The sequence below is a fragment of the Dermacentor albipictus genome, chromosome 8 (assembly GCF_038994185.2).
Source record: "Dermacentor albipictus isolate Rhodes 1998 colony chromosome 8, USDA_Dalb.pri_finalv2, whole genome shotgun sequence".
In the NCBI taxonomy this organism is placed as follows: domain Eukaryota; kingdom Metazoa; phylum Arthropoda; class Arachnida; order Ixodida; family Ixodidae; genus Dermacentor; species Dermacentor albipictus.
Genome location: NC_091828.1, coordinates 135,109,823 through 135,122,303, shown reverse-complemented (window position 1 = coordinate 135,122,303; position 12,481 = coordinate 135,109,823). Strand labels below are relative to the sequence as shown.

At 46.3% G+C, this 12,481-nt stretch overlaps 1 protein-coding gene across 1 annotated transcript; it reads left to right on the top strand.

Moving 5' to 3' along the window:
* Positions 1-3,935: 3,935 nt before the first annotated feature.
* On the top strand, positions 3,936-8,487 carry LOC139049190 (uncharacterized). The gene is made up of 2 exons (XM_070524543.1): positions 3,936-4,180; positions 7,137-8,487. Exons 1-2 carry the CDS (start codon positions 3,994-3,996, stop codon positions 7,649-7,651), a joined length of 702 nt encoding a protein of 233 aa, XP_070380644.1. The 5' UTR covers positions 3,936-3,993; the 3' UTR covers positions 7,652-8,487.
* Positions 8,488-12,481: the final 3,994 nt, after the last annotated feature.

Sequence of the window (12,481 nt, the reverse complement as noted above, 5' to 3'; positions counted from 1 at the left end):
CTAGCACTGCAGCAGAAGTGCTTAAAAGTACTTGAAGACGTTTAGCAATCGTGACAGCCGACGCACCTTTTCGAAAGAGCGAGAGAGTTCGCAAGTGCCTGTCGTATGCAAGAAAAGTCTCGCGTTTGCAGCGAGCATGCAGGCGTACGTCGTAGCAGACGACACCTGTAGCATTCCTCTCAAGGGCACAACACATTCTCACACTACAACATTTTTGTTTCCTTAAATACTTGCTGAGCATTTTTATATAAGTACATGCACGGTTGTTAGTGCTGTTGTAAAAATAAATAAACAATTATTCTCTGGCGTCAAAGTGGTAACAAAATTGCACTGCGGAGGGTCAACATCGAGGACAGAACTGCACCCCGTGCAGGGTGCTTGCATGCAGCGCCACTTTACCCCTGGCGCGCAAAACGTGCGCGAACACACGCGCGCGCACACTTTATTGTTTGCAGGTGCTGAGCATCCGCGGCAAGCGCTCGAACCTTGTCAAACGGCGTGCTCCGACATACCTGGTTGCAAGCAAACACCAATGGATATAATAATTAATCCTGACAACCCTTTCCTGACGACCTGTTCAAGGAACCTGTCCTCTTTCGGTCGCTCTTCACCACATTGTTTTTGGACGAGGTCGATCAGCATGTACGTCGTCTTCGCTGTCAGACGAACTAGAAGAAAGCTAATCGATTGCGGCAACTACTAGCGCTTCCTTTCTCAATGCCGACATCTCGACTAGCTAACTCCGTCAACTCCGTTGCAACCGCAGCTATCGGGCCAGAGCGTCTGCGGTTCTACGGTCGGCCGTGCTCGCGCGCGTCGCGCAAGGTAAATATACCTGGTAGCGAAGCTTCCATAGGAGCCCATACGTTCGAAACATGGCGGTCCATCGCCGGTTCATGGGGCTTAGCGCCATCTGTATGTGGTGGGAACACTTCCGGCGGAAAAAAAAATAACGTGACGCCATGTCCGTTAAAAGCAGAAGTGACGTCACTTTGTTTTAGAAGGCGCGAAATTTGTTTTGTTGTTCTTCCTTTGGAGCTATATATTCAAATGCCCCGCCATTCGACTTGATGGGCGTTTCGAGCTTTCAGCGTGGAAAGCGATGCAGGAAAAGGCCAGCCGTACGGTTGCCGAAATCGCATCCCTGCACAGAACATACTTTCTTTGGAGGCCGACGGAAGCTTTAGGTGTAGAGTGCTGATCCTATTGTCGGATGCCAAGCCCGTCGGCCAGCGCAGTCGCACGAAAACAACTACACATTTATCTGGCGGTCGTAACTCACTACTTTTGACTGAACAAATTAACAAGCAATGAAGCTACCCGCGTCATCAAACTTCGACAAGCAAGAAAGCAAAAATTGTGAGGGGGGCGTATTTCAACAGGTGATATACGAGTGCGCCTTTCTGCCCATTTCAAGACGTGCATTGCACTGCGAGTGATAGTGGCGTCAACGCCCCCTGTAGCGATGGGCGCTGAAAAGAAATGCATTTATTAGTAATAATAAAATCAAACATTTTTTAACTCATCACGAATATATAAAATTGACTAGGAATTTTGTTTTCGTTGAATTAATCTAACTGTGTCTCATTTGAATTTAAAAAAAAAACGCGTTTTTCTTTCCCAATGTTTGTTCCCTCCAAACATAGTCGCGCTTCAATCGCTGCTCCCATAACCCCACATGCTGATGTCGGTGACAAGCTGTACTGAACCGCTTTTCGTCCGAAGCTTCGCGACCTATTTGAATCGACCTTGCGTCGCGCCGCGCATCCCGCAGTGCTTGCTGGGATTGCACCGCGGCGCACCGCCGATTTTCTCGGTGCGAGACGGGGAACGGAAAACCGCTCCAACAGGGTGCGTTTCCGGTGATCGAGGATGGTCGGTGTGCACCGGTGCGGTTGAGCAAGGATGAAAGTGCGCACCAAGGCACCCCGGTGCAGGTGGTCGAGGACAGTTTCCTTCCTCCATAGGAGAGGCCCTGACGTCACTCTTTGTGAAGCTAAAGTGAAGCCAGAAGTTGGCGTTGTTCATGGCGTTGCTCCGCCTATCGGGCCAGCTGTCCTCTCTTGTTTACATCTCTTACGAAACCACGCCGCGCTGCGCGCAACCGTACTGCTCGGCCGCGCGCGCTCCGCAGCAATACTAAACAATCGTTAGCGTGTTAGCATGATTCCGCCAAAGAGGAAAAAATTTCCCGCGGATATTCCTTCGTCCGTTGCCGTTGCCATGGCGCGGTACATTGCGTACAGCGTTGCATGCGCGTTCATTTCACGAACTTTAGTTCCTCCTGTCCCACCTGGCCACAGCAAGATCCGGTAGAGCACAGTCCAGATCACGACCTACTGAACTCCAGACCATGTCCAGACCTTCACAGATCTCCCTCCTCCAGCACGCCTGGTCTAGTTCGCCCCTTTCGCCGCTAGGGAAAGAACGTACGAGCGGAGTGGCGCTAGTTATAACCTGTTCGCTGTCGTCTGCTTCTGCGATCTGTTCAGCGTTTGTCTTGCCATTTCGGCAGGCACAAAGCTCTTGTATTGGCGGTAAATGTATAAATTCACAAATATACAAAAGAAAACATATTTGCGAATGCTTTGCGTTTGAATAGTGAAACTACAAGAGGAGGAGCGGTGCAAGAAATGTAAAGAACGAGCATAGGTGGCAGCTGCAATGCTAGATCGACGGCATAAATTTCCCTTTCCTAGCCTCCATAAGAGACTGGAAAAATTGTCTTAAAAAGATTCATAGGATAATCTAGTCTTTTTAGTTGTTTACAGATAGCCTAGTGTCGTAGATGACATGAGAATTTACTGCTGTGTGCCGTAATGAAAGGCAGATGACCTGGTAAAAGTATATAGTAAAAGTATTCACGAGTATAAGTCCTCCGCCCGATATGTGCAATAGGTTGATCGATTCTGTTTCAAGGAAAGGTGAGCATACCTTGTGTTTATTGCCGTTGGTTGCCTAGCTCAGTAGAAAGCTTACAAAAAATAAAGCGATTCCAGTGCTATAAAACGTGCTGCACTGCAAGCCTTAAATCGTCTCACGGGACTCTTTTCAAACTGTAAAGCTAAGCTTTTCTGCGTGGTACGGCGGCAGCATAATGGTGGTGCTTAAGATACGTACGCAGTGAATCTGTGTGTGTAATTCACTTTTTGAACTCACAACGCATTCACGGACAACTTTCAAGAGTTAAAATGAGTGGTAATCGTTCTGTCGTCGAACATTACGGTGGTTTCAAGTTTCTAAAGAGCGCAGAAGCGAATCTTACAACGTGTGGAATAAAACTGTTGTGTACTTTGCGAACTCTATACACAATGTGATTTATAATAATCTGCCTGAAAAAGGCAATAGGAGCGGCTATTTAATGCTATTTTAGAGAGCAGCGGACTACACGCTCCGACATTTTTTAGGTTCGGGCAGTCAACTTTTGGAGCCAAGTGACCGATAAAAGCCTTGTGACATCACTGTCACTGTGTTAGCAAAAATCATCAACTAGACAAGCAGTTCGTCACAACACAACAGCTTTCGTACTAAACGCCGCACATCCGCCCACTGCGTAGCAGACGAACAGGTTATGAAAGCGCCACCTACGGCCGTCGGTTGAACGAAAGTGGGCGCAAGCTGCTCCCATAGAAGCCGGATATCTGTGCAGGCCTGGAGTTCCAGTAGGTCGTGGTCCAGATAACGCAGCGCAGCAAAACACGGAGACCAGCGCAAACCTGCCCGCACGGCGCCTTTGCCATGGTACGAAACCTACGGAGCAACACGTGTGAGCGTACAGAACAATAACAAAACCGCCATTGTGGCCCGAAAGGCGTGGCCGCTACAGCAAAGAAATAAAAAATCAGCAAAAAAAAGCAGAACCTACTACGTCATTTTCTCCACACTTCTAGCGCGCAGAAAAAATAAAACCGTCACGTGACCTTAGTCACGTGACCTTTAGATCACGTGACAGCGCTGTTCGAACTTTTGAATTTCGGCGCACTTTGCAACTTTATGGCCGCTCTTTCGCTCATGGAAGGCTTAAACCAACCCGACATCGAGGACCTCGAGTCTCAGAAATACGCCGAGCTCCTAGCATTGGCCCGGGAGCTGGGGTACACCTACAAGGGCAATCCGAAGAAGGCCAAAGTTGTCAAATTCATCCGACAGTCCGTTGCCTGTGGGCTGGCCAAGGGCAAAGGTGCGTTTCTTTCTTTTCTTTTTGTGCACATTTACGTTTTGCATAGACATCGCATGAGATTGAATTCGCATTGAATCAGCAGGGTCGTTAGTGTGAGGTACACCCTTCCAATTTTTTAACAATAACGCGCGAGTGTCGACCGCGCGGCATGTCTGTAGCCCTGTAGCGGTGAGGTGATACCCTAAATCCGAACAGCGCTGCAGAATACATTCGAACTAGAATTCGTCTTGCACGACCGCGCATGAAGTTAGCAATCGTGCAACCCTTGCGCTACAAAGCCGTTGACACGCCTTGCGGTCGACACTCGCGCGTTATTGTTAAAAATTGCAAGGGTGTACATTATCAACGTCGACCTGTCGAGCGCCTGGCCCCACGCGTTTTACGGCTTTCCGCTATGTCGACTAGCTTTCTGCGTTTACCGACACTTATATGCTGACCAATTGACTGTTGGTCCGCGGGGGCGTTTTACTGATGAGGGCAAAGTGTAAAAACGGCAACGTGGTTAAGTTAGCTTTTGGTGTTGCCATATTTATTGATATTACTTTTCCCTTTCTTGACTGGCATTCTTTCCACCGTTGCACCCCAGTCGCTTCTTAGTCACCTGCTTGTCGACAAGACCCTAGAATGTGGTCATACCATTTTTGTATTCTTTCTTGAACCTCTGTTGCAGTGGCTTTGACTGAATTGAATTTTTATTGTCGCTCCACACATCCATCTTTGCACCGTCTCTTTGGTGTTTAAAAATTTCCTAAATACATTATCGTTGGTTGCGGAATGCTACTGGACTCCTAGCTAGCTGCTGTGCACTGAAGCTGTGAAGTTGCTTCATTGAGGTATTCTGCTGTGGCAACACTTGCGGTTTATGTGAATATAATTTATTGCTTTCATATCTGTTGAAAGCTTCAAAGTGGTGATGACGAAGCCATGGATTGTTCTTTGTCGGAGTGCTGTAAACCTGAAACTTACTTTAAGGGCTGGCCACCCTTCCTTTTCATGTAAAAACTACAGACTGATGAAGTACGTGTCATAATTGTGCAGTAACATATTGCACATGTCGAATGCCACACTCAGATGTTTGTAGTATTAATGTGCCCTGCATCTGTGAGAGCCCATTGTGGCCGGCATTGCTAAAAGTTGTACTCTGATTTGAAGTACAGTAACACATAGGGCAGGACAAATCGAACGAAGAAACAATGTGCTGATTCAACCAGTTCATCCATCCCCATACGCTGTTACTCTATTTAGTAATACCATTTGCCAACCAGCCTAATTTTCAGTACTCTATTCAAAGCTGTGTTGTGTGTGTGGCAAGAACATAACTATTATGCATACCTGCTGTGGTGGCATAGTGGCTATGGTTATGCGCTACTAAGCTTGAGGGCACAGGATTGAAACCTGGCCACGGCAGCTGCATTTCGACGCAGGTGAAATGCAAAAAACGCCCGTGTACTGTGCACTGGGTGTATGTTAAAGAACCCCAGGCGGTCAAAATTAATTCCAAGTCCTTAAATGTGGCATGCCTCATAATCAGATTGTGTTTTTTGGCATGTAAAACCCCATACTGATGCACCACTGCAGCAAAAACGGGAAGCAACCCCACCCCGAATACAGTTATGAGAATCCTTCGCCACTCCCAACATCTGGGCCACTGGACAGGGACTGAGGGCTGAGGGTTTGCCCGCTTGCAAACATGTGGCTCTCGCCTGTGTCTTTTGTAGCCTGTAAACTCAGCCTGCCACCAACTGATGCGTATTCCTTTCATGGACGGGACCTGACTGCGTACGTAAGAGTGTCTCTGTCAACCTGGGATTTCTACTAACTCGCAAAGCTGAGGGTGGATCAATCTTGTGGAACTTGATGCCACAATGTTATAGTATATATTTTTCCCTTTCTCCTTGAGCACTATTTGTGCGCTGCATGCGAGTGATTTCACCCCGCAACATTATACCCCACATGAAATCACTAAGAATTGCTGCACACAACTATATGGCTTGTCTTGGCAAATTCTGGTTTTGTTCTCATCTTAGACGTTTAGCATTGTCCACATGATGGTGGCTTATGAGGTATGGAGTCTTTCTTTTGAGCATGAGGTCATGCATTCCTTCCCGATGACAGGGGCCACATTATGATGGGGGTGAAATGCCGAAGTGCTTGTGTACCTAGATTTAGATGCGTGCTAACAAACTCCAGGGAACCTGAATTAATCCAAAAAACTCCACTACTGTATCCCTCTAGGCCTGCATGCTGCCTTGGGACATTAAACCTCATGGCTCGATTCAAATTTTAACGTTTTTGCAGTGATGCGTTATTTTCAACTGTAATCTGGGGATATGACGGTTCTATTAAATAGGTTGGAAAACTAGCACCAGATGCAATTCAAAGAAGCGCATAGGAGAGTGCATTTCATTAAAGTATGTGTGTGCACCTGAACTGTGAAAGCAGGAGTCAAGACACCATCATTAAACTAGCAGGTCAACTCTGTGCAAGATGCACAAGGGGGAGGAAGTTTCATGAAACGGTTGTCTAACTGTATAAGTTATAAAGGTGCATATCGGCTCCTTGGAAAGAAAGCTTTATAGTTAAGGAAAATTAACCCTGGTCCTGGAGAACTTCATTCACCTCGTGGATTTCTGCAGAATTTGCAATATTCAGTGTCTCTCTGCAATGAGTAGTTGAATTCGGCCTTCCTTTGCAATCTGCTAGCCTCCTGGTTAATTCAAATGGAAGAGTGGAAAGGTGTTGGTGCAAAGTTTGATCCTTGGACCTGGGCGAACATTTCTTTGACTGTGAACCTTTCTTCTTGAAAAACCCATACAGGTTAACCTTGTCATCCAACTAACAGTGGCATAACACTACAACTTTCTCTTTCGATTAGAACTATAGTATTCTGTGCTTGCCTTGCCATGCCTGAGTGTTTGTCTTGACACTTCATTTCGCATTACCTTGGTCTTTGCAGAAAACAGTACTGTGACTTTTGCCCCAGACACAGCTGCTGCAGAGTCGAGTGTCGAAGCCGTTGTGCCGCCGAAGTGTGCTGCGGCTGCAAAAACTCCCGTGCCAAAGTTGGCATCCAAAGTGAGGAAGACTCCAAACTTCACCAAGCTTCATGCAGCAGAGTTTGCCAAAATGAAGTCCGTGGTAGACTGCACTGCCCGCCGCAACATCTTATTGAGCACCAGTGCTGCTGGTCGTTCGCTTCAGACACCCAAATCGGCATCACACATACCCCGCCTCGCCGTTAAGGCCAGTGCTGCTGGTGCGCTGCAGACACCCAAAGCTGCATCGCGGATTCCCAGGCTGACCGTGTGCAAAGCAAAAACTGTGCCGTTGAGGGAGCCGGTGCGTGCGCGGATTGACCCAAGCCAGCGCACGGCTGCACGGCAGAGCCAGGCACGCACTATCCTAGGCAAAGTGCGATCGAACAGGAGATTTGACTTGCTCATGGCAAAAAGGGGCCTTGTGTGCGACTGAGCAATCTTTAAATTTTGGAAAACCTTTCTTAAAATGTTAGCTTTGTAGCTTGCCTTTTTATTTTTTTAATGTGCTTGACAAGCAGACTCAAGAAATGCATGCTGCTCTGCAGTTGCACAGGTGTCGCCACTTCTAGTGGGAACATGCCATCCCATGGCAATGCTCTGTGAGGCGGCACAGGTGCAATCAAAGTGAGAGCTGTGTGTGTGTACAGTCGAAATACCATTGTGCATGGCAAAGGGGAGGAACCACTGCAGACAAGGAACCAGGTACAGGTACCTGACTGCACCTACGCCGTAAGACTTCGCAAGGCACACGTAGCTTTTTTTTGCATTTTGCCAATTATTATATACCTGTCTAGTAGCTGTACCATAGCTGCTGCTGGCAGATTCTAGGCTCGTTTATCATGCATTTCACATTTGTGTGTGTACTTCTGCTCAAACGTTGTAGTCCTCTTGCACCCCAGTGTTAATCCAGGTTAGTTCTTCACCTTAGGCATGGTTTGCTAAAAATGGTTGCCCGAATGTGGCGAACAGAGGCTTCGTTTGTGTTGAACCATAAGCTAATGCACTACATTATTTTCTTGTGTGTGTTTTTTTTTAGCAGACAGCTATGCTTTTTTATTCTTAATAACTTGCACTGCTATCTTGATATTTGTCAAACCAACAGAACACAAATTTTGCTTCATTTTCAAATATATATGCTACACTATTCCTTCTACATGTAGGTAGAAGCAGAGTCAAGCACATGCCCCTCGGTTTTTAACGTTTCATCATGTAACCGTCTATTCTTGTTGATTCTGTGTACATTAATAAATTTAAATTTGACTTACAGAAGCATTACCTGCATAAATGCCTTCACTGAAGTTGTACATAATTCAAAGCATCTTCCTTTGATTATTCTGTGTGGCTTTTTTCTGATCATGTACTATCATTAGGGTTGGGAATTCGAAGACAATGAGAAATGTGTAAAGACTACGCTTGTGCGAATAGTGCTTTCTTGGTTTGAAGCGAATAGTAATTCTTCTCGATTAATTTCGAAGTGAATACTTCGAATAGTAGCATGCAAAAAAAAAAACAGCTGAGGGTTAAGGCCTGGGATTTATTCAGGAAAAGTAAACAACTTGATAATTTACGAAAATCTACAAATTTTTGTGCAAAAACACTAGCTGTTCCACATGCTGGGGATTGAGGTGCTCCCTTCTGCAGCTTACAACGGCTCCTGCAGTCGAAAAAAGCCTTTCACTTCTTGTCTGGTTGGCTGGTATCGAAAGATACCTATGGGCAGCTGCAACCAGGGTTGGGTAAAGGTGGCTGCCCTTGCTTTTCCACCACACAAGGGGGTCGTCGGACCGGGAAAGAAGGGGGGCCTTCAAGTACCCAGCAACCTCATCCGAGATTGTATGGCTTGACTGATGATGTGCATGCGAATTGACGTGTGTGAAAGCAATCCACACAGAGTCCCCTGATGGGTCTGCAGAGCAGGTGCTGTTCTCACTTGATGCTGTACCATGTTGATCAACTGGCACAGTCTCTTCTGCTAACGTTGTAAGTAGAGTGAACGCCCATTGCTTTGCAGGTCGTTCAGCATAACAGGCATCTTTGTATCTAGGATCGACCAACATTGCCAATGCAGGAAGGTGCGACATCTTGATATCAGGGAACCTCGTCTTGATGCTACGCAAAAAGCTTGAGGCAAGCAATGCTGCCTCATCATCAGCCTGGTTACGCCCACTGCAGGGCAAAGGCCTCTCCCATACTTCTCCAACAACCCCGGTCATGTACTAATTGTGGCCATGTCGTCCCTGCAAACTTCTTAATCTCATCCGCCCACCTAACTTTCTGTAGCCCCCTGCTAGGCTTCCCTTCCCTTGGAATCCAGTCTGTAACCCTTAATGCCCATTGGTTATCTTCCCTCCTCATTACATGTCCTGCCCATGCCCATTTCTTTTTCTTGATTTCAACTAAGATGTCATTAACTCGCGTTTGTTCCCTCACCCAATCTGGTCTTTTCTTATCCCTTAACGTTACACCCATCATTCTTCTTTCCAGAGTTCGTTGCGTCGTCCTCAATTTACGGAGAACCCTTTTCGTAAGCCTTCATGTTTCTGCCCCGTAGGTGAGTACTGGTACGACACAGCTATTATACACTTTTCTCTTGAGGGATAATGGCAACCTGCTGTTCATGATCTGAGAATGCCTGCCAAACGCACCCCAGCCCATTCTTATTCTTCTGATTATTTCCGTCTCATGATCCGGATGCGCCGTCACTACCTGCCCGAAGTAGATGTATTCCCTTACCGCTTCCAGTGCCTCGCTACCTATTGTAAATTGCTGTTCTGTTATTGTAAATGCTGCCTCACCACCTTCGAAAACATGTTCAGCTAGAACCACCTTGGTACACTGCAACAGGGGGATGACTTGTGACAGCCTGTCCCTAGACAGTTCAGTTGTGGCATGGTCAAGTGGCTTCAAGACTTGCACTGCTACATTCATAAGCTTCCACTCACTTGCGTTCAAGTTTGGAACTGCGTCACATTCTGTAAGTGCTACAGTGATGACCGTACGGAGCTTCACGAGCCTGGCCATCATGGCAAGCTCACTGTTCCATACGCGTCGGGACATCTTGTATAACCTTGAGAGGGCCCAGCTGCATGTTTCTATGAATTTCCTGAAGCTGTCCTTGGGCCTTGGCACTCTGTTTGTATCTAGCCACAATCGCTCTGACCTTAGCACAGAGCTGCGAAAACCCTGACACTTCTCTTTTGCCATCACTGACACACAACTAAAGGGTGTGTCCGAAACACTGCACACCACTCCAGGACGACCGTGCTACTGCAGAAGTAAAGTTCCTTCCGTTATCTGTAACGACGAAGATCGGTACAGTATCGTGGGCTGGAAGTTCCCACTCCTCGATGACACCTGCGATAAATAGCTCCAGGTTTTCTGCAGTGTGAGAGTCTGTCATCTCCGTGTAAGCCAATGCATGCACTTGTTGCAAAGTCACTGTCCATGACGTGACACGTTACACAAACGTAGCTGTCATTTGCCCGCAATGTCCAACCATCAGTTGTGATTGAAAGCGACCACTGCGCTTGCACGTCCCTGAGCTTATTTTTCACCTTCTCTTTGCTTGATGCGTAGTGGTCCAGAATAATGGCTCTCGAGAACGTTGTCCGAGATGGCACGGCATAATCCGGCATAGCGAACTTCATCATGTCGAGAAAACCCAGTTCTTCAGCAGTGTTGTAAGGGTGCATACCATGAGCTACGAAGCGAGCTATCATTCTTGTCATCCGTGGTGCTTTTGGGGCCGATGCTTTCATTTTTGGCTTGAAACTATCGGTTATGGATGGCTGTTGACCTCTTGCCTTGCTTGCCCCCTTGAGCTTGGATGGCCTTTCGCATGCGTGCTGCTTCTCTTGGTAGTCCTTGTGCAAATCCGGGGGTCTCTTTAAATGTGTTGCTAGAGTTGTCGTACTTGTTGGGGTCTTCAGGACTGCCTTGCATTTAAGACATCGAGCTTCGGTTCCTGGTGAAATCTTTACAAAGAAGTTCCAAATCGGATTGCTGGCCGCATGCAAGTCCCCTATGGTGCTCTCTGGACTGGTCCAAGGTGGCTGGGATTGATCAAATGCTGCTGCGGCAGAGACTCCCACTAAACGCAATCGACCACACCACCACGCCGATGAGATGCATTTTTGTACGCCTTTGTTCTGAGTATAGTTTTGTTTCCTGGCTTGGTTTGGATTGGATTGCGAGAAGTATTACTGAATCCAAAACCGAAACTTCCGAAAACGCCTTCTCCCTGCCGCGTGTCGCTATTCATTCGAGGAGAATACTTCGAAATTTCTTGATCATAAAATTCGAATCGAAGCGAATATCGAATAGCGCATTATTCATTCAACTATTTGAAAATATTGAATATTCGCACTAGCCTAGTGAAGAGTTTCCTTGCAGTCCGAATTCTTTTGTTCCGTGTAGTTTGCAAGTAAAGGCTAACATAGGGCATGCTGTATGAAACCTTTTGTTTCTCGGTCATTGCTTTTAAATTGTGTACTGTATTATAGATTTTCTGTGCTGTTACATTATGTCCATAAAATTATAATGGATAATGCAACCGTGCTGCTTGTATCCCTGCACCTTTTGCTTTTCGATAGGCTATAAGGATTTCTGATATTCTGTATCAAACATGGAATTAAACTGACACGTCAGTGACTGGAATAGTATTGAAGGTTTTAAGGAAATTGAAAGGAATATATTTGCGGGTGTTGCAGATGCCTCCTTTGTGCCATGATGACCAGAATGGCAGTTCATGTTGGCAACCTTGACATGTAATTATGAACTTCTGGGGAATGTTGTCGAATTTTGCTGTAATTTGGTGTGAGCAAGCAAAGTCATTGCACCTGCTAAAGCCAGAGTTGTCCAACTTCAGAAACATTAAAATGCAATGTCTATATTCTCAAGTTCCAACAAAATTTTGAATCTTTGGCTGATTAGAAAGCCATTAAATCTGGGGTCTGTTTCTTGTTCACCTCATATTTAACCCTTTCTGTGCCATGCTACTACCCTGAAATTTGACTGAACATGGCCAAGTTTGTTGCTGCAGAATTGTTTGCTAATGTCACCGTAGACAATGCTGTGAGTGTCATTAAAAACATCTCAGCCGATTAATTAGAAAAGTCAACTTTAACACTATACAAGAAAATTTTAATTAAAAGTACTTTCAATGGGCTGCGTTCATCATTGGCCGCTTTTACCAGAAACACATGGACAAACACAGCTATTCCATGTCTTGGAAATTGTGAAGGTTGGGAAACTGCCTCTTGAC

Excerpts from the sequence above, each read along its gene's own strand:
- LOC139049190 (XM_070524543.1), top strand. The coding sequence starts at position 3,994 with ATGGCCGCTCTTTCGCTCATGGAAGGCTTAAACCAACCCGACATCGAG. Across the intron at positions 4,181-7,136 it reads TGGGCTGGCCAAGGGCAAAG|AAAACAGTACTGTGACTTTT; the intron begins GTGCGTTTCTTT and ends TGGTCTTTGCAG.